Source organism: Manacus candei, unplaced genomic scaffold (assembly GCF_025592945.1).
Source record: "Manacus candei isolate 608988 ecotype Guabito, Panama unplaced genomic scaffold, ASM2559294v1 h1tg000062l, whole genome shotgun sequence".
Lineage (NCBI taxonomy): Eukaryota > Metazoa > Chordata > Aves > Passeriformes > Pipridae > Manacus > Manacus candei.
This window is the reverse complement of record NW_026138110.1, coordinates 2,681,501-2,706,640: the sequence shown is the minus strand read 5'-3', so window position 1 is coordinate 2,706,640 and position 25,140 is coordinate 2,681,501. Positions and strand designations below refer to the sequence as shown.

The 25,140-nt window shown below is 37.1% G+C and overlaps 1 protein-coding gene across 11 annotated transcripts in view; it reads right to left on the bottom strand.

Annotated features, from left to right (window-relative positions):
- Positions 1-25,140, bottom strand: part of BLTP1 (bridge-like lipid transfer protein family member 1) — a 91,075-nt gene that overhangs the window by 46,800 nt on the left and 19,135 nt on the right. For all 11 annotated transcript variants that reach the window (XM_051804933.1, XM_051804934.1, XM_051804938.1 and 8 more), the window contains exons 9-34: positions 24,504-24,583; positions 23,863-24,013; positions 22,113-22,269; positions 21,257-21,335; positions 20,870-20,961; positions 19,923-20,040; positions 19,343-19,498; positions 18,667-18,764; positions 17,511-17,689; positions 17,259-17,365; positions 15,491-15,699; positions 12,929-13,156; positions 12,252-12,389; positions 11,794-11,970; positions 9,969-10,097; positions 9,419-9,538; positions 7,136-7,413; positions 6,773-7,023; positions 6,089-6,347; positions 4,862-5,705; positions 3,999-4,069; positions 3,358-3,531; positions 2,949-3,069; positions 1,957-2,103; positions 1,646-1,773; positions 1,331-1,533 (exon numbers count right to left, since the gene is read on the bottom strand). In XM_051804933.1, the coding sequence (XP_051660893.1) occupies positions 1,331-1,533; positions 1,646-1,773; positions 1,957-2,103; positions 2,949-3,069; positions 3,358-3,531; positions 3,999-4,069; positions 4,862-5,705; positions 6,089-6,347; positions 6,773-7,023; positions 7,136-7,413; positions 9,419-9,538; positions 9,969-10,097; positions 11,794-11,970; positions 12,252-12,389; positions 12,929-13,156; positions 15,491-15,699; positions 17,259-17,365; positions 17,511-17,689; positions 18,667-18,764; positions 19,343-19,498; positions 19,923-20,040; positions 20,870-20,961; positions 21,257-21,335; positions 22,113-22,269; positions 23,863-24,013; positions 24,504-24,583 (4,694 nt within the window). The remainder of the gene's footprint in view (positions 1-1,330; positions 1,534-1,645; positions 1,774-1,956; positions 2,104-2,948; positions 3,070-3,357; positions 3,532-3,998; positions 4,070-4,861; positions 5,706-6,088; positions 6,348-6,772; positions 7,024-7,135; positions 7,414-9,418; positions 9,539-9,968; positions 10,098-11,793; positions 11,971-12,251; positions 12,390-12,928; positions 13,157-15,490; positions 15,700-17,258; positions 17,366-17,510; positions 17,690-18,666; positions 18,765-19,342; positions 19,499-19,922; positions 20,041-20,869; positions 20,962-21,256; positions 21,336-22,112; positions 22,270-23,862; positions 24,014-24,503; positions 24,584-25,140) is intronic.

Below are 25,140 nucleotides of genomic sequence, written 5' to 3'. Positions count from 1 at the left end.
CATGTCTATGTCTGCACCAGGGAGATGTAAAGCACTAAGTCTCACTGATTCCCAAGAAAATCCAGACTCAAGCAGTTTTTAATTTATTAAGAACTTGGCGTCAAAGATCCAGGAGGGTACTATGCCACCTCCATTTCTTTGATGTTCTGATGTAGTTTAAGTATAAATCCTTTCTTTTAGTGACATTCCCAGATGAAACATTTTAAATAATTTTATACCTCCTCCCTAATAAGTCACAAAGGGGCTAAATGTCAAATATCTGAGGAAAAGAACTACGCTGAGTCACTTCATATCCCTTCCAATCCTCACTCTCTGCTTCCAATTTATAACCATATTCACTTTTGATGTCTACACCGAATGCTAAGATCCTTAGAAAGGCACTTCTCAGAAGATGATGAGTTTTCTTGGTTAGAATTCCAAAATTAGCCTTCTTGAATGCCTGCAGCATACCCAACACAGGGAACTGCTGCTGAGATTCTCCCCATCACCAAGTGAAAATGGAGTTACACCATTTTAAAGTCCTCTTATTGCTTTTGTTTTCCTCCAGTTCCATTTGCTCACTCATCTTGGCACAGCAGTGGGCTGTCTGTTGTTTATTTATTTATGGTGTATTTTTTAATCACACTTGCTTTACAGAGTACTTCCTCCTGTCCTAAAGACTCTCATTCTTTATGGGACAGAGTAAAACATGGCACCAACCGGTACAGATTGCATCAAAACTGACTCAGTTCTAACAAAGAACTGCCTCTACTTTTGATCATCTTTTCCTGCTTAGTTTTTCCAGGATAAGGAGTTATAGCAAAATGTAATTCCTAGCTTCTTGAAGGCAGTTCCTTAAAACAAACAAGAAGGAAGTCCATTGGGCAGATCTCATTTTCAGTTTTAGAGTCACTATAGTTGAAAATCTACAGTTTGTCATGCTGAAATTGCTGGGACAACAGGAACATTATGTCTATCTTCAAAGTGTTAGAAAGAAGTAAGAAAGCAATGAAGTATAATTTGTTCCCCACGTAAGGTGACAAGAACTGGTAACTGAAAAGAGATGAACTGAGAGGAAAGGATCTCAGGCCTGAAATTCCACCAGTGCAGGTCAATATTTACAATGCGACTCCTCTGCCACACAAACTGCTTAGAAGTTTATCTTGATAAGTTTTAAATCTGCATACATTTAAATCCAGCACTTTGTAGAATAACAGAAAATAATTCAGTTACCATACTAACCTTCTTTTTAAAGTATCTGCAAAATCTCCAGGTTTAAGAGTCTTTTTATCTGTGTTGATAAAAACACCACAACCAAATTACAAGATCGAGACCAAGAATTGTTTAATACCTGTTGTATCAAGGCCTCTAAGTTGTCCATGAACACGATGGATGTTCAATTTAGCAGCAATTTCTTTTCCTTTTTCTGCCCCAGAATTGGATCTCAGTGAGCCAGAAGACTGGGGCTGCATTTTGCTGGTTTGGATGTAACGATCGAATGTGACAGAATTCCTCCCGGTTTCTGCATTGTTTGAAGCCTCCTCAACTATACCCCTTTGAATATAAAGGAGAAAAAAAACCAATGAAGCAGATCTCAGCTGGACATAATCCCCTTGATTATTTTTGTTTGAAGTTTATTACAAACAGTGCTATGTGCTATTCTTACCTGTTCATACGAACTTGTGTGGCAATTCTATCAAAACACAGAGCTACCAACGAAACGTGAGTCACGGTTTTGCTGGAAGAAACCCCTGGGGATTCATCCACAGATGCTTGTAGTAAACACAGGTTCACCTACACAAAAAAAATTCCACCAAAGAGGAAAGAAATTTAGAAAAGCATGTCACAGCAGACATCACTAATTTCTGATACCATCTCGTCTTGTACTTCTCAGCTTTTGGGGAACTAACAGCGATAGAAACTAAGGGTAATTTTTGAGGCACATGTCTACTAATAAGCTAAACAAAAAGTTGTTACCTTTGGTACCGTAACATTGGCCTGAAGACCTTTAATTGTCACATTATCTTGCTTAAGGGAGAGATTGGTCTGTGCTGGTCCCTGGTTTGTTGTTCCTGTGGTGGTAGTGTCTATTTTTGTTCCTCTGATATCCTGCTTCGAGGATAACTTGAAGGGGGGAGAAAAATCAGCTGTTAGCACTGAAACTCAGAGCTACTAAGCTCAAGAGTAACAGGACAGTTTATTAGCACTGAAGCAGCAAGAGATTCTAACTTCATTTGTATCACAATACCATGATTTCCAGAGCAAGGACTGTAGCACTTACAATAGGTCTAGATCCATAAGGGCAGTAATGCCATTCTGCAGTAAACTTTCTAATGACCAGATTCCAACTGAAAGTTTGAGTTCTACATATCTAAGTTGTATAAAAGAACTCATTATGAAGCAAATAATTACTGTCTGCCACATTGTGAAGTCTAAGAAATCATAAAATATAAATATGGTCATTACCTTGGACAGAAAGGACTCCTAATTCTGTAGAACTACCATACAATTCTTTTCAAGCTACATTAATTTTTTAAGGTATCAAGTGAACTGCAAAAAACCCACAGGCACATTCGCAGCTCTCCCTAACTACTGTAAAATAATAAATAAAGTCTTGCTGATATGAATATAATACTTGAGAATATCAGTTTTGGTAATTTCAAAGAACAGAATGCACACTCTGATCTCATGCAAATTACTGTAGCTATGACTAGGCTGTCCAAAACAGAAAAACTTCACTTCAGTCCTGTGAGAGATTTCTGGTCACTGACAGTATATAACAGTTGATTATAGAAATGCATGTACATTAGGCACAAGATAAAAATAAGCATGTATTCCAAATTAATATAGCATTTAGCTACTATATCTCAAAACACTGAATTAAATTAAAGCTTTTTCTATGTAAAATACAGAAAAGAGTATTCTTTCAAGCCATGTGCGTTCTTCCAAGTCCTTGTTCCCTTCCTTACATTTTCTGAGAAGCTGGTTTTGCTGTTCTGCACAGCATCCCTCAGGACTTTGCAGTGCAGATCATCCACGATGGCTGCCGGGTGGCGAGAGCTGGCGCAGTGCACCATCGCCTCGATGTACCTGGGAGGGGGAACAAGCCACAGCAGACCACTTCAGCTTCCAGTTTCACGTGACACACCATCAATCTTGTGTCATTAACACCACAGGGGAAAAAAAATAAGCACTGACAGACATAAAGGGCACCTCCCAGGTGAGCAGAACATTGTTCCAGCTGGGAAATGCAGAATTTCATTCGCTGGGCACGAGGCCCTCCCGCTCCATCAGCTACGGTATTCAATACTTTTAACCCAAACCTTGATTTCAGACCATTTCTAGCATAGACTGCAGTAGTAAAATAAAATTAATTACCTATCCAGTGCCTCTGCTACCAGAGGAGTCAGAACTACATCTACAGTTCCTTTCACTTCTACTATTGCTGTTGTCCGTGTCTGGAAGACAGGGTGATCCAATGTCCATTCCTCTGTGATTGTTTCATCATCTGTATTTTCTGCAGACTTCTTATCCAAAGGAGTGTAAGGTGTGCTAAACAGGACAAATACAGATTAATAATCAGGATTTGTAAAAAAAACCCAAAAAAACCCAAAAGTGTACTGGTATCATTTTAATTCTTATTAGAATTAGTAGGTTTCTTCTACTGTATAGCTTAGAAAGTACACAAATATAATCCCAGGCAATCCCTAGATTCAAGTTCAGCTTTTGGCCATGCAATGGGCACTTGCCATTACCACCTCCCAAATTTATCTAAATTAAATTGCCATTTTTACTCTTGAAAACATACAAGTGAAATAATTTAATGTGGATTTTCTCTTTGACCAAACCCAAATATTTCATAATAGAATATCCTGTTCTAAAATATATCTAGTACTGAAAACTACTGCTATAAATCAAATTTTGGACGGGCTAGCAAGAGCCAAAATATTTAAAAAGAGCATCAGGAAAACTCTACTCTTAAAAAATATGCTAATAATGTTAGACAGTATTCAACTTACTTAGATGTTGATCCTGTGAGCTGCATGCCTCTGTCCAGTAATGAATTAGCTGTGAGACCCTGTTTAACAATCTAAGATAAGAGTGCAAAGAAATTTATTACATTCCTTCCCTACATGAAAAAAAAAAAACCACCAAGGAGTCTTCAAACATTCCATTTGCAGTTTTTTTCTTGAAAGAATCCCTCAAAGGCAGATTCTCCAATACAGTATACAGAAACTCCTAGGTTTATTTTTTAAATTACTTGAGAGATTACTGTGAAGTTTTTAGATAAACATTGACTCATTGCTTTTAAAAAACCCTCAAATACTAACCTACAAAAGGTTTGCATGAACACAAAGCTTTTCCTGCAAAATCAAAACTAATTGAATTCCAGAGGTCAGACACCTATTTTTTATCAAGTCATTTCCATTATTTTTGATGTATTTCTTTTCAGCTCCTTCCTTAAGCATGTATGCTTCTGTCATTTAAAAAAATCATTTGCTAAATCTGAGTTTCAATTTTACTCTGAAATAAAGCACTTAGAGCCAGGACTATACTTGATCAGTATAATGTACTCCTACTGAAATTCTATATAACATATTTTAAACAAAACTCACATAAATATCATTCAACAGGCAGCATTTTTAAGAGCAGTAATGACCATTCAGAACATACATCTCATCCACTGAATTCTAACTCCATCTTTTCTTGTCCACAACTTCCCAGCCACTCAGCCCCATGATCTGAAGTCAAAAATTCAAGCTATTCCTCAACAAAAAGCAAAGAAATTTCAAGTTTCTTGTAGCCTTATTTACACAACAGGTGTACTAAGCAACTTTAAGTTGAGTTCTTACTCCTTTCTCTACTCCTCCATCTTCCATACCTTAAAAGTTGGGACAGAAAGTTGCTCAAAAGAGGATGAACTTTCTTCACTCGTTGGTGTGTCAAGATCTAAAGGGCGATGTAATGAGGATTTTGAAGTTCTTTTGTTAGTTGGATGCTTTACTGACCAGTTGATCACCTGGAACTGTGTAAGATAATTTTGGTAACATGCCATTACAGGCTGCTGGGAAGTTATTTGCTCACGTTCCACAGTCTTCTCAGAGTCCATGACATACATATTATCAACATGTTCATCATCTCCTCCCAGAGCTGAAACGAACGAAGCCTGTGAAGGATGAGTCTTAATTGGCAACGTTTTAATATCTTGGCTAATTTCTCCATGGATTGTGCTTGTTAAGGGCCCTTCCACACTATGATAAATAGACCCTCTACTGTATTCAGTTTTCTGAGCTTGCTTTTTTCTCTTCTTCCTCCCTGGATATGTTCCTGGACCCTCATCACTACTTATTGGCTCAAACTCCTCTGCTGCAGAAAAATAAGCTTCGCTGTCGGCCATCGACATGCTGGAGTCCATGGAGCGATACTGGTGGAACGAGTTGGAATCTGCAGAGGGGGTGTATGGAAAAGAACCAAAGCTCCTCCTCTGCTTTGGGGAGTCCAGGACATTCTCATCACTGCGAGACACGTCGCTGCTGAACTGCACCCCCACGGGGACAGGCTGCTTGTCTCCGTAGAAGGCGGCCGTGAGGCTCTTGGTGCTCCCGAGCCGGGCGGAGCACACGGACGATTGCCGCTTCAGCGGGGACCTCATGGGAGACTGCCCAACCGGCCTCTCCTGGCTGCCAGGGGACGCAGGACGGCCCTCTGCAGCCTCAACTGCAACACTGGAAACAGAAATCACAGGTTCATTTGCTTATATTGTAATTAATGCTTCTCTTTTTACGTTACAGAAGCCGTCAGATGCATCAGTGGTTCTGCGACTTTCTATTAGCGTGGTCATTAGTTTCATAATGCTGATTATACACTAAATTCTGCCATTTGTTAGTCCATTTATCTACATAGAGAGGGTGTAAAAACAAGCATTAACAGCAAGTGTTGCTGTCTTACATGCTGGATTTTCTACCATTATCAGCTAATCATCCCCTATCAGGGATCCAAACTGACATTCAAAGTAGGAAATGTACTTCAGCAGCACCATTAGAAAACAACCAATGCTTTATAAATTGCTAAATCCAGGGCTTATTTTCCATATTCAGAGAGTACCAACCTTCCATGACCATCTTCCCTTTTGGCAGCAGACAAGAACTCCTTCTGTCCCAGGTGATCCTCCGTGGTGGATGAGGGGCTGTCCTTCTCCCCTGCCAGCAAGGGCAGTGCAGCGCTGGAACTGCTCGTTTCCTCGGAAGAAGATGAGGAGCTGTGGGAGCGCAACGGCACTTGGAGGCTTAGGTGTTGTGCTTTCCTTTCCATTTCTATACCCATAGATCTGCAATCCCAATCTTTCCTTTTCACACCATTTGCTTTCCCTAGGATCAGAAACGGAAAAGGAGAATTGAGTATCCGACAACACACCTGTAATGGTCTCTTCCTTGCCCACTGAAATAAAAATCCTCATTAAATAAAAGCATCCTAGCATGTTGTACTAACAAAAATTAATAACATCACAGCATCAAAACATCAGATTGTCTTGGTAGGCTGCTTTCTACATAAGCAGAACAGACAAGTCAAAAAGAAAGGGTTTTACTCAAAAAGGAGTTGCATGTTAATATAAAAATTCAGCATATGAAAGCTTGCTTACTACTTTAAAGCTCTGTCTGCTCTTAGAAGGGCCCATGCCACAAGAACACAAGTAGTTGTAGTTATTAACCAGAACTGTAAACATTATAAAAAGTTAGGAAATTATATGTTTGGCCAAAATAAAAAAAAAAAACACAGTACAATGCATTCTCACCATCTAAAATTTTAGGAATCTCTTTAGTAATTATCCATTCTCCTGGCTGCAGTAGAGACTGCCCGTAAAACATATCAGATTCTGCACTTGTGCTTGAGAAAGCAGAGCTGCTTGAAGGTGTCAGCTCCTCAAGTTTGAAAAAATCCAGTCCTGTTAAGGTGCCGCCGAAGAATCGACAACCACCGAGACAACCACACTTGTTCTTGCTTCTCTTGTTTCTCAAATTATCATCAGGCCACAAAAACCACAACCTACAAAGGCAGAAAAACAGAAAACAAAAACATGACCACGTTCAAATTCAGCAAAAGCAAGATGAAAAGATCTCTCTCTCTCCAATGCACCTCCTTCAATGGTGTCTCTCACCTCTTAGTTCGGTTGTCGTGCGTTTCTAAGAAGTGTCTCTGCACCTCGTGTTTGGAGGGATGATCTGCAGCCAGAGCAATGTCAGCAGTGATGAGCCCCAGGTTGACAGAGCCAGCTTCCAGCCAATATGCCCTCCTTAATATGGGCTGGAGACCAGTCCTGCAGTTGTTCACCTGCTCCACGTACTGTCTCAGCTGAAGGTCCTGAATGGCAGCACTGACACCTTCTCCAACAGACTGGTTGTGCAGGTTGCAGTTGGCAATGCGTATGGCACCCATCTGAAAACGGGATTTAAAGCATGAACTCTGTTTATTTGCAAGCAAAACAAAGAGAGGGTAGCCTTAAACCACTTAACACACCACATACCACATAGTCCAAAAAGATCTCTGTGAATTATTCTCTCCAAAGAAGCAGTTTTATATGCAGGCAAGCACATGCACAAAAGAAAGCAAGCTTAGAAATTAATTTCTGCCAGTTTTTAAAAAATAAATAAAATCTCTACTTAGAAGTCTTTGTAAACAGATCAAAAAAGAAAGCTCAACTTTGGACAGATGTTGTAATGAAACTTTAAAAAAATTAAATCATTAACTTCTTCACTGTCATGAAAAAAACTAAGAAATGAAAACTTGCAAAATCAGATTGGTTGATATTACACATATCATGCTATGTCCTTAGACTAAAACTGCAATTATTTACTTTGAATACAAAACTGTATTAGCTGTACAATTAATAAATACCTCAATGAGACAACCATGTTAACCACTGCAAAACTCAAGAAATTCCAGATCCTAAACCTTAACTGAGATCCATATGAATTGTGTTATAGTAGCTTCTAATGATCACTCTTTATTTCTTGTTTTGATGCAATTCCAGTAGTTTTGGTGAATCAAAAGGGAGGTTGCCCATCAAAGATGATCCAAAAGCTCTTGCTTTAGCCCTCCTGGAAAACTGGTCACTATAAACTAAGCCACCTGCCCAGACCATATCAATCCTCCCCAACACTGGTGTACACTAAAACAACCACAACATAACCCTGCCACATGCCTCAGAATTCAAATAATCTGAAGACATTGGACCAAGTTTCCTGCACAGCTTCAGTCCTCTCCAAAAAGTCAACATGGAGCACCTGAAATTTCAGCTTGAGTTTCCAACTTGAAAGCAGGAAAAGCTGAAACATAACCCAGCCATGGTGGAGCAACCCACAGGGTTAATATTAAATTATTACTTCTCATCTCTGTCACAGATTATAAAGAAGCACTGGAAACCTTTTTTTTTTTTAAATTTGAATGAAACACATTCAGGATATAATTTTCTAGAGTGGTTCAGGTTATTAAGCTGCCTTTGAAAATATTGCCATTCATATTTATGCCTGCAGACACAGTTAATATTTGTGATGGTGCTTTTTAATATTGGATTCAAAAGAATTTGGAGGTTCAAATATATTTTTTTACTGCCACAGGGCAGCAAGCCATTGAAATGATGAGATACCACGTCATTAAAAAAATGCCTAAAATAATTATCATAGATTCTTGCTTGTAATGTGAAGCCATGCCCAAAACCTTACATTTTAAGTCTACTGTTTAAGACTGAATTTATTAACTAACAGCACAACTCTTAGTCAGTTACAGCAGCATAGCAGTTTTCTTCTTTTCTGTTGTTGCCATAACTCAGTTGCCTCTAAACTTGTATTTTGCTACACTGAGTAAATTATTCCAGATTTTCCTGTGCAGCAGGATAATGGAAGAATTTCAGCTCTTCTCTGCACAGCTCTTTTTGAACAGAAGATTCAGTCAGGCAGTGGCACTAACACTTCTCCCTTCTCTATCAAAGATACCTCTTAAATCAAAGAGCTGTATCCCACAAGAGGATCATGTGTTCCTAAGCACTGACTTGTACAGGATCCATAGCAATCATTTCCTTTGCTGAGTTACCAACTCACAGCACAAGTTCTTAGTAGTTCTCAGGTAAAAACACTGAGATTTACATTGCCCAGCGTTTTCTGAATTTTTTACACCACTCCTGCAGCTTCCACTCTTACTTTGGCAGATAAATACTCCTCCTTGCCATTTTCCAAAATCATTAAGGGAACTAATGAGTAGAAACCAAACTGATCTACTCCTGGCCCAGTCCAAGCCAACCTTTCATCACTTCAAATTTCAGAAATTCTGCTTAGTCCACTGCATGTAAGCAAGCAATTAATTCAGGTACCTATTCTATCAAAAAATGCAAAGAACTCTATTGACAAAGAAGCACTTCAATTGCTGTTAAGAGAAATATTTTTACCTTTATATTGGTGGCACAGCCATGTTCTACCACGTACAGATCTGCTCCATCCATGGCCAAGCGTGTCATCGTGTACTTTAAGTCATCAGATGTTGGGCATGGCCCAGGCACACAATTCATCTGGAAAAAAGGAAAAAAAAAAAAAGGAAAATACATTTAAGCATCTAGTTTAATTTGTGCCAATCCTTTCATTTATGTTCTGTTTAACAGAGGTCTAATACTAGAGCAACAAGGAGTTATTTATTCTACAGTATCAACATGGGTATGTGGGGTGTTTCTGGCTGAGGTTCATTTTCCCTTGTGCATGTTTAATTCTTCTGTCCAGCAATGTCAGTGGACCCAGCTGGCTCTCCTGGCTTCCACTGTGTGTATCCACGGGAAAATCCAAAGAGAATCATTTTTCTTTTAAAACATAATTCTCATTTATCAAAGGAAACATTCAATCTGACTACATACTCCACGTGTCCTGACAATGTTAAGGCTCCATTTCTGAACTGTTCCAAAGAACCTGTGCACATATGGTGAGCAATTAAGAGGGATGAAAGGGTACCTTTGAGTCACAGAACCGACGATCAATCCCGTGCTGGCAAATTACTACGGATTTGGGCCGTTCCAGTTCGAACTCCCGGCACACCACATGGAATACAAAGGTCTGCCCCCACTCCAGAAGACATGCCAGCTGCAAGCAAACAACAACAGCACATTGTCTAACAGCACCTATGCAAACTGAACTTTTGGTGTTCGATGGAGAGCTGAAAGAACAACACCAAAGGCTGGGAGGTGGGCAGGGGTAAAAACAAAGAGCCCACCATACCATTCTGTCTGTTTACACAAAGGCTGTTTCCTGATTTTTATTCCTGTGTGCACCATAACACGCAAATGTTTTCACGGAAAACATTGTGACATGAAACAATTTCCTAAATTATTTCCTAATAAAAGGCAACAGCTTTTCCTGTTACAAACTGAGAAATTCTCTGTAAAGACAGAGGTCTCCACACTTTACCACAAAGAATACCTCAAAGTACTTTACTACCATTCATAATTTAAATGTCAAACTTGCTTATGTGTAAGCAAGTTACATTTGGAAAGCAGAGGAGTGCTTTCCAAATGTAAAGTGGCTCAACAGAGCACAGCTGATTCTTGCTAGACCTACTAATTAGCCTATTGTTGATTTAAGTCTTTTATAGAGTTAGCTCGCTCATAAAGGAAATGATTCATGACTGTCTGCCTCTGTTGTGAGAGGGAAATGGGTTTTCTTTGGCTAGCCAAAGGAAAGGGCACTTAAAATCAGCAGTAATTTAAATGGAATTTAATACAGCTGTGACTGTCCTGCCCAAAACCTCTCCTCCTCCCTTTAGTGTTGTCCCTTCACAAGTTCTTACAATACATCACACTATGAGAGGAAAAAAGCCAATGACCCTGAAACAGCAAATTCAAGTTCTGCTCCATAGCAGTGCTGACAACTAAAAATAAATAAAAACCCTAGATGCTGCATGCAATTGAGAATGGCTTTATAAGGAAAGAAAATCCTTAGGTTCCATTAAGCATTTAGAAATGTTCTTTAACCTTAGAGCACTTTGAATCATCTATGTTTAATTTCAAATCACAAAGCAGTGCAGTAAAAAAACTACAGATTATTTAAATCAGTGGCAGCGTTTTGGGAAATATCACTACTAATGTCTGTACATATAGCATGAAATTGTATCTGGAGTCTGTTCTTTAGATTTACTGAAACTGTTTCCTGTTTATGTGCCTTATTTTGATTTTATTTGCTTCAGAAGTCTCATGATGAGACATGTTCAATCCTAGAAAACAATGCCCATTTTTACAGGAACAAGAGGATGTAGAAGTGCCTTAAAAAAATTAAAAATAAACAAAGTAAGCAGTAATTAGTAAATAGAATTTATGTACTTTTCTCATGCCTCAAAGCAAACTTCTTTAAAGAACTGGCAGATCACAGCAGAAATAAATCAGTGATCTGCCTGGATACATTCATCTATCATCCATCATCACTTGGAGCCATTCATCTATCTGGAAAAATAAATGGCACAACTAAAAGGAGTTACTGCTAAGACTGAACTAATAAGATCCAGTACTGGGAAAGCAAACTGTGTTCCCATGGGACCAAGCAGCAGAATTTATGCAGTGAGCAGCAGCACTGTCTCCGACTTTATAACGTGACTTGGACAATACTTCATTTGGCACCTCCTATCCATTTATAGAAATTATTAGATTTTCAAACTATAAAGGTTACTTAAGGCACAGATGCATCCAAATCCAGCTAAGACCACGTGCTTTCCAAAAATCCATGCCATACCAGTTCTAGAAGAAAGAAGAAAGGTAATACTTCAAATTAAATAGTTTTTAGGTGGTACCTGTGGTGCTGTAACTTTGGCTGTAAGGCTCCCAGCCTGGACATCTATGAGCCATGCATATTCCAAAGTATCACTTCCAAGGGGCAGACCTTCTGCTGAAAACATGGCATGAGCCCTCAGCTGCAGCCCTGACAGGCTGATGTGACCCTCCCGAAGAACCTCATCCACTGCAGGTCTCTGTCAAGGACAAGGGAGTTAAAGGCAATTCTTGTAAAAAAAAAAAAATTCTTAAAAATAATATTTCCTACAGAACCTTCTCCAAAATGTTTTTAAGCACAATTAAGGAAATGCAATCTTGTCTTTTGTGCATTTCACTAAAATGCAAACTGGACAGAAATAAAGATTTTAAAACAGGATTTTCCAACAGGAAAGTTCCTAACAAAAAGGAATTCAGTTTTAAGATCAACAAAACTTCCACAATACAGACACATACATGTAAAAATCAGATTACTGACTACCTGATAGTTGTCATTAAGAAACAGATTCACTGGAGACAGTACAAGCTGAAGCATTGTTTCCCTAAATCCTTTCTTCATCTCGAAACACAACCTTTCCAAGAAAGCTGTAGGGCACTCTGGACCATCTGGACTGCAATGCTAAAATAAAAAATAACCACACCTGTTTCAGAAAATACACAACACAGTTGAAATTTTGAGATTAGTGGCAAATCTCTGAGTAGGAAGCACGATAATTTTCCTTCAAGTGGATACTCAAAAAGAAGCCTGTGAAACTTTCGACAATTGCATAAACAGCAATTCAAGACTATTTGGGCAAATCCAATCTTTTATTCCTGGGGACCTCTCAGAATACAGCTGCACACAGCAGAGTGCACCATTAGAAGACAGATTTGCTAATTAGCAGAGAAATCATAATGGTCAATCGAAAATATCACACAAATTAAGTTCAGTGAGTAAAAATCATATAAAAAATTATCCAGTTCTGCCTCCCAGATAAGCAAAACAAATGATGTCTCAAATCAGCTTAGCCACGGTTTCAGCAGAGAGTATACACATGCTTTGGTAAGCACCACAGTGAATAAACATTCCAGGGAATTAAATTTAGCTCCAGATTAAGAAACTAAAAAAAATAAATAAATTAAATAAAGCAAATTATTTTAGGATTTTAAAGCACTTACCACTGGTAATCGCCCATGCACTTTGTACAAATTAACAAGCACAGTGATATCCCAGGGGCGTAAAGTGAGAGGGTGAACTGGTTTGACTGAACTTTCATTCTCTTTTTTATCATTTTCCACTCCAACAGCTGTCCAGCCAGAGCTTGAGGATGTTGACAGGGACAAAACAGGGCTTGAAATAACCTCCTCAAAATCAGTGTACATGTCATCTTCCCCGAAGTAATTTTCCTAGGAAAAAGAATTATGACATATAGGAATGAATGAAAATGAAAAACATGTTGACAGTGCATTGAAATACAAATCCAATGTTCTTCTGTGTGTTAGTCCTCCCTAAAATAAGTGGTATAGCAGCAACCTACAGCTAAAGAAACATATATACTTCAATTTTATGAAAACTGGATAGTTTAAATGAGCAAATTTAGGCCATGTGCTTTCATAGGAAATCAAGGGGTTCAGTAGTTTTTGCAGTACTGGTATTTTACATGAATGTAATACAAATATTATTATTGACATTTTTAAACAGATTTTGTTCTTTTAAAGACAGATAACAGAGTAAGAACACAAAACACATCCTGCAGGAAGTCACCCTCATCCAATTCTGTTTCCAACTTAGAAGTCTTAAACATGCTTCTAAAATATTAGATCATAAACTCTTCTCACTCGGGTCTAAAAGCCACCTTGTTTGTAAGCAAATCCTCCTCAATTATCTAAAACCAAAGTAATTTTGCCAAATACTACTGGGAAAGAGAAAATCTATCACTAATAAAAATTAAAAAAAACCCAAAACACACCTTCTTCTATTTTACTTATTAAATGCATTAGATTCAGATTTCTGAGAATTTGTCACGCCCTTGCCCTTAAAAAAAAAAAACTACAGAAGAATTTTCTTTGGGTATTTTTCTATAAGGCAGACCCAGCAAAGGGTGGTAAGAAATCCAGAAAGTCCTTAGTAAGAAACAGGGTGTGCAACACCAAAAAAACTACTTCCCAAACAAGGTTTAACAGTGAACGATGCATGTACAGGAATCTCTATCACATGTATTAGAAAAGATAATGAAAACAAACTGAAAACAACATTTCAACCACAAATCGGGAAAACAAACATAAAAAAAACCTCTTAGAAATTCTTCAAGAGGTTCTCCCAGCACAGCTGGACAAAAAGATCAAAACAGAGCCATAAAAATTATAAAAAGAACAATAAATGCACATTTTTAAAACAATGTATTAATCTAAAATTTCCCTTGAGATTTAGAAGAGAAAAGCTAGATTTCAACTGAGAAATCTGCACCTAAAAATTAAATCATTATAGAAACAAGGATCTAATGTAGCACTGTTTACATCTACCTCCAGAGGCAAAGAGCACTGAAGAAGTGCTGCTTTGCTTGGAAAGACAGAACTACCTCATGAATTATGGGCTCCAGAAAAAGGGGCTCAATAAACAATTCAAACATGGGGGCTTTTCCTCTGCATCAGGAGAAATCAAGCCTTCCAAGATGCCACACCGGCCTATTTTTAATCTTATTTATTTTATCAACAACATGAAAAAATAATGAGCTTAGTTGCAAGTCCTATACCCTAAAAAACTGCTATTCATTGCTTACATGCAATGCTTATATAAATTCATGAAAATTACTGTTTCACTAATCCCCTGTCTCAGAAAACTCCTCATCCTCTGACTCAAAATAACAGCCTGGAGAGCATTACCTTAGCCCAGATTTGCATAGGTTGAAACAGACCTCCAGGGAAAACAAACAAGCAAAAACCCACCAAAAAAACACCCCCAAACCACACAGAAAACCCCAAACCAACAACCACAAAAATCAACCAAAGCCCAAGTGTTTCACTGGTACTCAAACAGAACTGTTGTGTTCAACTGCCTCTGCTTTTGTCACCACAAGGGAAGGTGAGGGAGGTGGGAAGAAATTCAACTGTTTTAGACACCCTAAAAAATCAGGAACAGAAGAGGCCACAGCAAAAGCAACACAAACATATTGTAAAGAATAACAGATTTACATCAAGGAAAGGATGAATCATTCTTCTTCGCTATTTATTGAAGTAACTTTTTAAATTAAGTTTATTCTCCTGGCCTTCCCCACTCCCCTCCATGATCCCAACTCCAGAAACTTCACAGAATCTAATTAAAACAAAACCAAACAGATAATTGGGGCACTCTGCAGAACTTAAGATGCACTAAAAGTATGGGTTCTGCTATAACTTTGCATAAAAAGGGTTGTTTACGTAAGCTCTAGTTATAATTGTGATTTTATGTTTTCTTTTACTGCTGCAAAACTCCAAGAAGAAATTTTCGGCACATGTCCAGAGCGCACACTATGCCTTGAAAGGAAAATTATGCTGATGTGGGTCTACATATATATATGTATATGAATTTTTCTCATAAGCCTGTGCCAATTGAATTCACCCCTATCAAAGTCATTCCAAACTAGTGCCTACAGAAAGTTTCCCTCCAAACTCACGTCTTCTGCGGAATTCCAGTTTTCCATTTCAAACTCATCGCTTCCCTTTCCTACACGTGGCCATTCACAGCTGTGCACCCATGCCTACCTTTATGGACAGAAAGGCTTTGAGCAGGGGTCCATACAGGGTTATCTGGGAATCTGGGGAGAGCTCCAGTTCCACGTGGAGCTTATCCGGGGGCAGCTCGGAGGGGTCGAGGGGCAGGCGGGTGGAAGCTGTGGGAGATGAAATCACACTGTCGGTTGTTTTCTGCGACGGCCTGAGCACAGACAACATTGTTTCTTCCATTTCTGACACTTTGGAGCAAAATAAAGCAGAAGACAGATTTAGATCACAAGTCAGGCTTCTGTTGGACAAAATTCGGTGAATATAAATGTGTATTAAGGATATAGCTTGTATTGTGTAATTATGTGAACGTGTCTATGCTACAGAACTGGTTTCTCATCTCTTGTAACTATGGGAAGACAAGAAAATATAGAATATTTTAGTCCATGTTAATTATGCAAGAGAAAAACAATCCCTCGAGTTCTGAAAAAATATTCCATTTATTTATCTTGCTTTTGAAGTTAAATAGAGACATGCTTTTATTTCAGCAGCGTAGAAGATTTCCCATAACCCACATCTACTGCAGAGTAAACAAAAGGGAATAAACATGAAAAGTGCAAAAGTTGTATTAAAAAATTGACTCAAAAAAAAAAAAGAGAACCAGATGTTGCTACCACAACAAACACGTTCTATGAGCAGCACAGATTAGAAGGAAACTGGACTGTGCTGGATTATTCAGTGAAGGAAGCTGCAAAATTACCTGTGTATGCACCAATTTTCAAGTGCAGGTTTCAATTGCTACCATTCTGAGTAAATGTTTTCAAAATGTGAAGAATGCACACTTGACACGAGCTGGCAGTCTCACAAGAGCACTGAATGAACATCTGCAAAATCAATCTTACCTTTTTCTGCTTCGTCCTCTAAAATTTCAGTTCTTTTAGATGTGAATTGTTGGAACTCAAAACCTAAAAATGCTCTCCAGCATGTCTTCTAACACCTGCTGATTGAGCCCCATTCAAATTAGCCCTCATTATTCTTCTAATACCTCTCCTTCATCAGTTCTCCTTCTACCGTCTCAACTTGAAAGAGTTTTATGCCACCCCACAACTTCCTGCATACCTCCCTCTGCATTTAAATTAACTTACTTGTATCTGTGTTTAATGTTTTATAACTTTTTTTGCAAGCACGTGCTCAGAGGATATTTGTTATTTAGAAATATTTAGACAGTTAAATTTAGAAAACTCTTCGATATTAGTATTAGACTGACCAGTTTAACACTCATATCTGGTGGCCTTGGTTCTTCACTTCAACAGGGCTACAGTGAAATCTCAGTTTCATATCCATAAGTGGAAGACAAAGTGATTATATATCATATATAATGTGTTCAAACATTTAAATCCTAAGACAACATGACTATATCTGAAGGGGAAAAAAGCTTAGAAAAGCTAAGAAACGTGATATTGCCAAAAACATCATACTTCCTATTGAATATACCAATATTTAATATACCAAGTGGTATTTTGTCTTGAGCAACAACCCATTTAAGAGATCCACTTTGTTAAGGACAAGGAGAAAGGAACTGCAGACAGTATCCTCTTTTTTCCACAAGGAACTGGGACACAGTCTGAAATTTGGCAGCATGAAATGCTGTCAGTTTTTAAATCAAACCTGGTGCATTCTAAAGATCAGCACAGTCCCACGAGACATACAACAGCAGTGGAGTTCCAAATTCATTCCTGCCAATGTGATCCAAGCTCACAGCAGCTTCCAAAACGAAACATGTTAACAAGAAAAAGGTAGTGACACTTACAGGATTGCTTCAGCTGCTCATCTGCCTTCTGAGGATAAATTGGGTGCCATGAGTAGTCAATTGTAAACATCACACTGGGGACTGTCCAGCATTCAACCCATCCAGCCCTTTCAAAAAGAGACACCGCGCTTTTATTTGAAGTCCAATACTTCCATTAAATATCTTTCATGAACTTATGAAGTTGCTTTAAACACAGATGAAAGAAGCAAATATGATGAGCCAATATAAACATAAATCCAAACAAAAACTCACTCTTCTTGAGTAATGTTCCTCCATTTGGGTTTGCCTGTTTTCTGACCACTTTGACACTCTGAGGACATACAAGACTCAGGATTTATTTTATTAGGCTGACAGTCTTTCACCAGCATAAAGAGGGAGTATTTACTAGGATGACAATCTGGTAGGTACAAATGAAGATCAACATCTTCTCCCTAAAATCAAACATTAGGAACAGAGAAGTTCACTTTCATTCACTTTATGCACAGTGCTCAGGCTATTTGCATATGTATGTGTCATCATCTCCACTTTACAGGCAGAGTTAGACAAGAAATCTTTGTTTTCCCACCAATTTCTACTACAAACTTAAGAGCTCTGTAGTTCTGAACACTTAAAACTCCAGTAACTTGCACATAAAAACACACCAAACAATCTGTAAAACACAGGGGCACAGCTTTCAGTGATTCCTGTTCTTTTGTTGTTCAAACCATATGATAAAGTCATGTAGCAGGCCCAAGGCTACCCTACATCTCAACTAAATCACACTTTAAAAAGAAAAAAACCATAAATCAATGCTTTCTTTGCTGTAAAATTATATAAAATTATCAACATCCCCATCAACTAGTTTTTTATTTTTAGTAGCAGCAGATAGCTTCTATTTCAGGGAAGACAAGAAGTACAGTCTTTCAAAGAATTATCTGTGTCTGTTAAAAACACTTTATCATCATTATCTATTCTACAGAACCTCTTAAAAATCTGGAACATGGCTCTGCAAAACAGTTTGGGGGTACCTGTTCCAGTATTTGATTCTATCATTGAACATACATTAGATTTTCACATTTCATAAATGAAAGGAAGTAGAATTTCAAGTGATAAAATACACACACTGACTAACAGCCTAAGTATATGTAATAAATACACATATTAAATGTGTGTATATATGTATGTGTGAAGCACGTGCTTGTACATATTTTAAGAAAGATTTTTATTTTTATATATATATAAATAAAAACAGTCCATGATTAAATGCTTCATACAAGCAAACTGAAACCATTTGCCTCTGTGTTACTCAAAGAAAAATTCTATGAACTTAAATGAAGTGAAATAAGAGTATTTTTCTTTCAGGAAAGAGATAATTGAAAATGTCCTGATTCAAGAAGCTATCTCATATTTAGAAGACAAAAGAACTTACCCTTAAAGAGAATCTAGTATTGCATGTGGTTGGAACAAAATCAGTGAAAGGCAGACTAAAAACAATGTTCAGTGTTTCTCCACAAGCTGCCAGATAAACTGGGAGAGAAGAGGAAAAACAAACAACAAAAAAATCTGTCAAAATTACTGCCTATTTTGTTCTTACACAAGTTATCAAACACACAGGTAAAAATAATGAAAATATATTAAAGAACTCAGAGGAAATTGCCATTTTAACTACAGTGTATTTACAATAATAAATTACTGCTATAAATTATTCTCAAACTATTTACTCCCCACAGCTTGTCCTTTCTAGAAAGACACTGTACTTAGCACTATGAAATTGCAGGCAAACAATAGAAATATCTGTAGTATCTGATGCTTTTCTTTATTGCTTCAGACATCAGTTTTTGGACAAGAAAACACACATTGAAAGTTCCTCCGGTTTCTGACGAAGTGTTGAGCTCACTTTTAACTAGAACACAATTTAATGATTTTTAATCCATCATCTTCTTTCTATGTTGAAATTATAAGATTTGAGCACAGTGTAAACTACTGAAATGCTGAAATATTTGAATTCTATTACTCTCTCTCTATATATATATAAATATACACTGTCTAGTTTGTAATAATTTTGCAGTATGTACTACTTCTTCCAAATAAAAAAATGATCTCACCATTCTCTTGTTGTTTGGTGGAACAGTCAATCCAATTGTGTTGATTTGCTGCCCAAATCATTTCAAATTGATGAAACATGACTTTGAAGTTCCACATATATGGAACAAATGAAAAAATATCAGGTGCACTATCACTGGACCAGTCTTGGATCAAATCTAAACCCACACAAAGTAATAAAAGGCAAGTTAGTAGCAATCAAATGAGAGATTTCTTCTTTTAAGATTTTAGTGTTGTAGAAGTTCATGATTGCCCTGAACACATCAGCAAACAACATTAAACAAATCAATAACTGTGATAAGAGATCTGATAAGAAATAAATTTAAGATCATTTAACATAAATGCAGATCAAATTTAGTTCAGATATCAGAAAATTAAATTATGTGTATCTCTACTGAAAAGTAAGAATATCATGAACTTAGACACACAGAAGCATCAGGAACTTTGTTCTCAGAAACAATTTGTTGTCCTAAATATGAGAAACCAGACAACCTGACCTTGCACAACTCAGCAAAATTTGACAAGAAATCCCAAAGAAAGAATATTTAATTTGATATGTAACTTATTTAGTAAAGAGGTTACCTGTAAAGAAGCTTTTCTGAGCAAAGATGAAATGATAGGTTGCTTTATAAACCTCAAGCTCACATTGCCACGTCTGGGGCATGTTCCATATCCGGGGATAGCTGGCATTGATATGGAACTGTGAACAAGATATTAAAGCACCAGAATTACCTCAAGAGATGACAATGCTTGACCCTGTAGCTCAGCAGTTTTCACATATGTACCCTGCTGAATAATTAAAATTGTTCTCCTGCTGGGATGAACAGAAGGCCTCTCCAGTTCCTTAATAATTTAATCTCTCTTTCTGCATTTGAAGGTCAAGTGTTAGTATATTAATTTATTTGGAATGGTATATCACGAATCTGCTGTAGTAGATGTACCAAGCAATTTATAAACAAAAGTTTTCATCAATACACCAAAGAAAATCCCTCAGAATACAGTATTTTTCAACCACTGATACAACTCTCAAATTCAAACATTAAAAAATATGACCCTAATAAGGTCATTTAAAAAACAATAAGAAGGGTAATCTACAGAATGATAGTATTGTAGAAGTGAAATATTAGGTAAACAAAAGAATAATACAGTATTAGACCTGTCTCAAGTAGTTCAGGCACATTTAAGTACTTTTAAAGTATTTATGTGCACACATTCTATAGCAGAGCTAGTGAGTGTAATCATTTATTAAGGCAAAGCCTGTATGAACATGTGGCTACACAGCAAATGAGGCAAGATCTGTAAATGAAAAACACTAACTTGGTATATAAATTATGTAAGTCACTGGAGTTACATGCATGCATAGTTATGTGTGTATATATAAATTCATATATTAGTCTTGCAAAATACATTCAAAAGGCATTTTTCTCTACTGTTTAAGAACCTAAAGACTGCTCCATAGAAAAATAAATATATTCTTCATTAAAAATCCTCTAGAGACTGAAGCTCTATGTTTATTAATGCAAACTTACAGCCAGCATTTCTGCTTCCAGGAGAGTCCTGTACTGCATACTGCTCGTGGCATCAACGTGCAGAAGCTGCCCTTTAATTGTGGGTGAATAGCCTGGCAAACAAAAGTTATCAAATAATCACTCAGACACAAGAGTTACACCAATATTTAAACATCCTTCACCAGAGATTTCAGCAGGCCACTAACAAACAAGAGGTATCCTGATGGATTCACACCTTAATGTCTTGCAGTGAACTGGGCAAGGCAGTATTTTTGTTCCTTTGCATAAGAATATACATCTCCAAGTCACAAAGGAAGAACACTACGAGACATTCACACACACAGGAATTAAGATAACTGCTCAGGAAAAAAAGATTAGGAAAAAAAATCAGGCTTAGCCTTAACTCACCATTTTCACCTACTGTCATGGGAATATTTATTTCCAAATATGATCCTGCACCAACATTTACATGTACAGCATTAGTTTCCTGCATTGCAAGAAAGGAAAACGATCCAAACATTATTTCTAGGTTTGTTGCATCAACCAGTGTACTTTCCTACCTCTGGTTCTCATTACCTACACCTGGATTAAGGCACCTGATTATTCAAGTCTTTCCTGCTTTTAGAAAAATTCCTGATGAACTACCTGTGTGCATCGATACCAAATAACACCATTTTTAGGCTTAACAAATGCTGAGGCCCACTATTACAAACAGCATAAGATACTCTGATCCAAGGTATGTGAGGGCAGATGAATATGTATTTCTAACATCACATTTCTAACCCGTTCAGTCCCCCAAAAAAGAACAAAACAGGCATACAGTGAAGTTATGCTATATCCCATTTATAAGAGTGGCAACAGGGGAAAGAAAAATCCAAATCCCTACACATACATGTTTTGTCTCCCCCAACATCACCTCTCCAGTACTATTAGATATAAATTCAATATCAGAAGTTATTATCTTTTCGTCATGATGAGCTTCATCATAGCTTAAGACTGCCCAGGAAATGTCCAGATCATGAATTCCCAAGACTGTAGGAGCCAGCATGGTTTAAGATGTAACTTGAAGGCTTAAAAGAAACTTTAAATAAGCCAACAAATTAATGCCTCTCAGAAAATACTACTCTTTGAATGCTTTACTCATAATTACTGAGCTTTTAAAACCTGCAATAAACACCTGAGACAAGTAAAACTGTGCACAACCAAAAAGCAGAGTGGAACCACAGAAGACAAGTTAATTTCTTGACAAGGTTTCATTATTTACCCTGTTTTTGGTAAAAAGCAAATCAATGGTGGCATCTGCAATAATATTCATCCGCAGTTCAAAAGCAAGGATCTGTCGTGGCTTCCCAGGCTGAGCAATTTCTGAGACTTTCATAACTTGGTAGTCTGGTGGGAAGAAAAACTTCCACAAGCAATCCCTAGTGGGGAAGAAGAAAAGAAAAAAAAAAAAGTTGTCTTTCATTCACTGAAGAAAACATATGTATATTTATGCATCTGTTTGGTGCATTTAATTATTTTCCTTTTAGCTGAATTTTTAGACAACCAACGGGTGAGATAAGAAAGAATGTTTGTTTAAAATCTTCATCATGGGAGCCTTCCAATTCATGACTGAAATTTCCAGAAGTTTCAATGACAAGAAGTTACTTTTGGACAAAAGCCATAAATGGATTAGAACAGAAATATTGTAATTCAGAAGGCAAACAAGGTATTTTTTTTCTTCTTATTTCTAATCCTCAGTTTACAAATCTGCTACAAAAACATAGTAGGAAGTAATCTATTTTGCTTCAGTTTGTGAATAATTGATGTAATGCCCAGAAATAAACAAAATACAAACTTTAGGACCTCAGAATGAAAATCAAATTTCTACAGATTTATAGAGGAACATGCAACTACATGACAGGAAAGGCACAGCAATGAAGCACAGACAGCAGAGCTTACATAGGTCTCAAGAGAATTGAAATAAGCCTTTAGAGGGGGTTAATTGTTTCCTGCACCAAGCACCTGACCATTGTAGCAGCTTCAAAGTTTCCAAAACTCCATGTTCTATCCGTGGCACGATGCAAAAATTCCCAGTATGGATCTCTGAACTCTACATGCACTGCACAGGCACCAAACTGCCTTCTGCCAAGCCAGGTAAGATTATAAAAAGCCTACTCTTATAGGGCAGGCCTTCTTTAAAGTACCATTAATGATTCACTGCCCTCATGTTGCTAGTAAAAAATTCTAGAAATTGACATTTTCTCTTAAATCGTCTAGGATTATTTTTATATATATATGTAAAATGACTACTCTTTGGTCTGCCATCCTCACACTCCTAAGGGACAGTTAATCATAGTAGTTTCACAGGAGAGTTAGTGAAGGCCAAGGAGAAGTATCAGCCTGTAATTAATAGGGGAAAAGAGAGAAAGCACTGATGATGTCACTTTTACTTAATAGTCCTTTATTCTCTCAACAGTCCCATTGTCCTCACCACAAATACTCATGTGCAAAAGAGAGAAGTAGAGCTCTGGCCTAATATTTTGTCACTAAAATAACTAGATAATAAATACTTTGCGGATCACATCGAGGAATTGATTATCCTAAGCAGGGATGAATTATTCCCCCCTCATTATTTCCATAGCCAGATTTCTACTTCTCTACAATTTCCTCACCAATATGTAGTGTATTCTCACCCATAGAGCTTGATAAATCTAAAGATCACCAATTAAAAAGTTAAACCCTTACTATGTAAAACTTGATAAATAATAAAACTACTTTGCTCACAAAAAAGGGGACCATAATTTATTAATTTAATAATAAAAATTCACAGAGCGGATTTAGGAAGGCTAACAAGATAAACAGCAAGGAATTTTCTAATCTTAAACCACTGGGGCAGGACTCCTCTTTCAGGCTGTCCAGTCTACTCTAACCCACACAAATTAGAAGTCAGCAATCTCCCGATGGAAATTAATGTTTTCTCACCAATATTAGATATCAAAGATGAAAACTAAAGCTGTAAATCATGGTAATACCTCTGCCTATCAGCCCAAGGACCGTAGTTGAAGTCTGTTCCTTTTCCACACACAATGTCCAAACCCCAACAGGGTGGCAGATCCTGTAATTTGCTGTCTTCGTTGCTGGCTTCTCCATCATTACTTTCCTCTGTCTCCTCTGGTACAAGACCTATATCACATAATATAATAAACAGATTATTAAAGGAAGCTGCTTCAAATTAGCATGAAAAATGTTTGCTAAGCACAAGACAATTGAAGTGTCCTGATGTCAGTTTTATTTGAGATCACCATAGTGTGTAAATATAAAGACATAATTCAGTGCAGAGTCCCAGTGGAAAGCTAAGAAATATGACCAAAAATCCTTGGGATTGTCTTAAACACAGCTCACCAGAGGCAGTGATACACACAGCAGTTTTTAAGGATGCTTTTTACCAATACATGCACATTTAGTTCCAAATCCTACTTACAAACCTTGAAAGAAAGATTCGGTTAAAATAATTTCTACAGACAATGCAAGTAAATGAAAAGGAAGACTTAACTATAGTAGACCCACAATTAATCATAAAAATTCAAGAAGTCAAAAAAAGAAATTGTCTAGCAAGTCCAGCAGCCTTCAAAAATAACCTTAAAATGTTATGTTTGTATTTAACAGAAGGTACCTGGTTCATCCATATAGTAATAGATGTCAACATCATTGGATTGCATCACAACAAAACCTTCACCCATCAGCCTTGGTGGTCTGTAATAAAGAGTGCAAAGATGAAGGTTAAAAATCCATGTGCTCAGATTAAGCTTTATGAATTCAAGTAATTTGAAATGCAACATATTAAGCATAATGGATTTGCATAATGATTTGCCAAAAAAAATACTTGTTCATTATGTTGCTATTATTATTATTATAATTATTACATCAAATAACTTAAAGTTTAGTTATTTTAAGCATGAGAATACCATGTTCCTCTCCACAAAGACATTGCTCAGATATTATAAACCACAAGTAACTATCAAAGTTTTACTTTCATTGTTTCTTTCTGTCAAGAGTTCCTTTCTCCTTGTCCTATATTGTTCTTTCACCTGCTAATTGTTTTCTTACTAAAATAGCACCCTAAACCAAAGGGACAAGACATTCAGTAATTAGACCATTAGTTAATAAAAAAAAAAAAAAAGAGAAAAAAAGCTGTTCTGCCTCAATAACACTTCCCTCAATATAAAAGGATGTGATAAAACTGATAGACAAAACACTTCTCCTAACACTATTATATCGATATATTACAATCCCTTTCTTATAGTGCTACC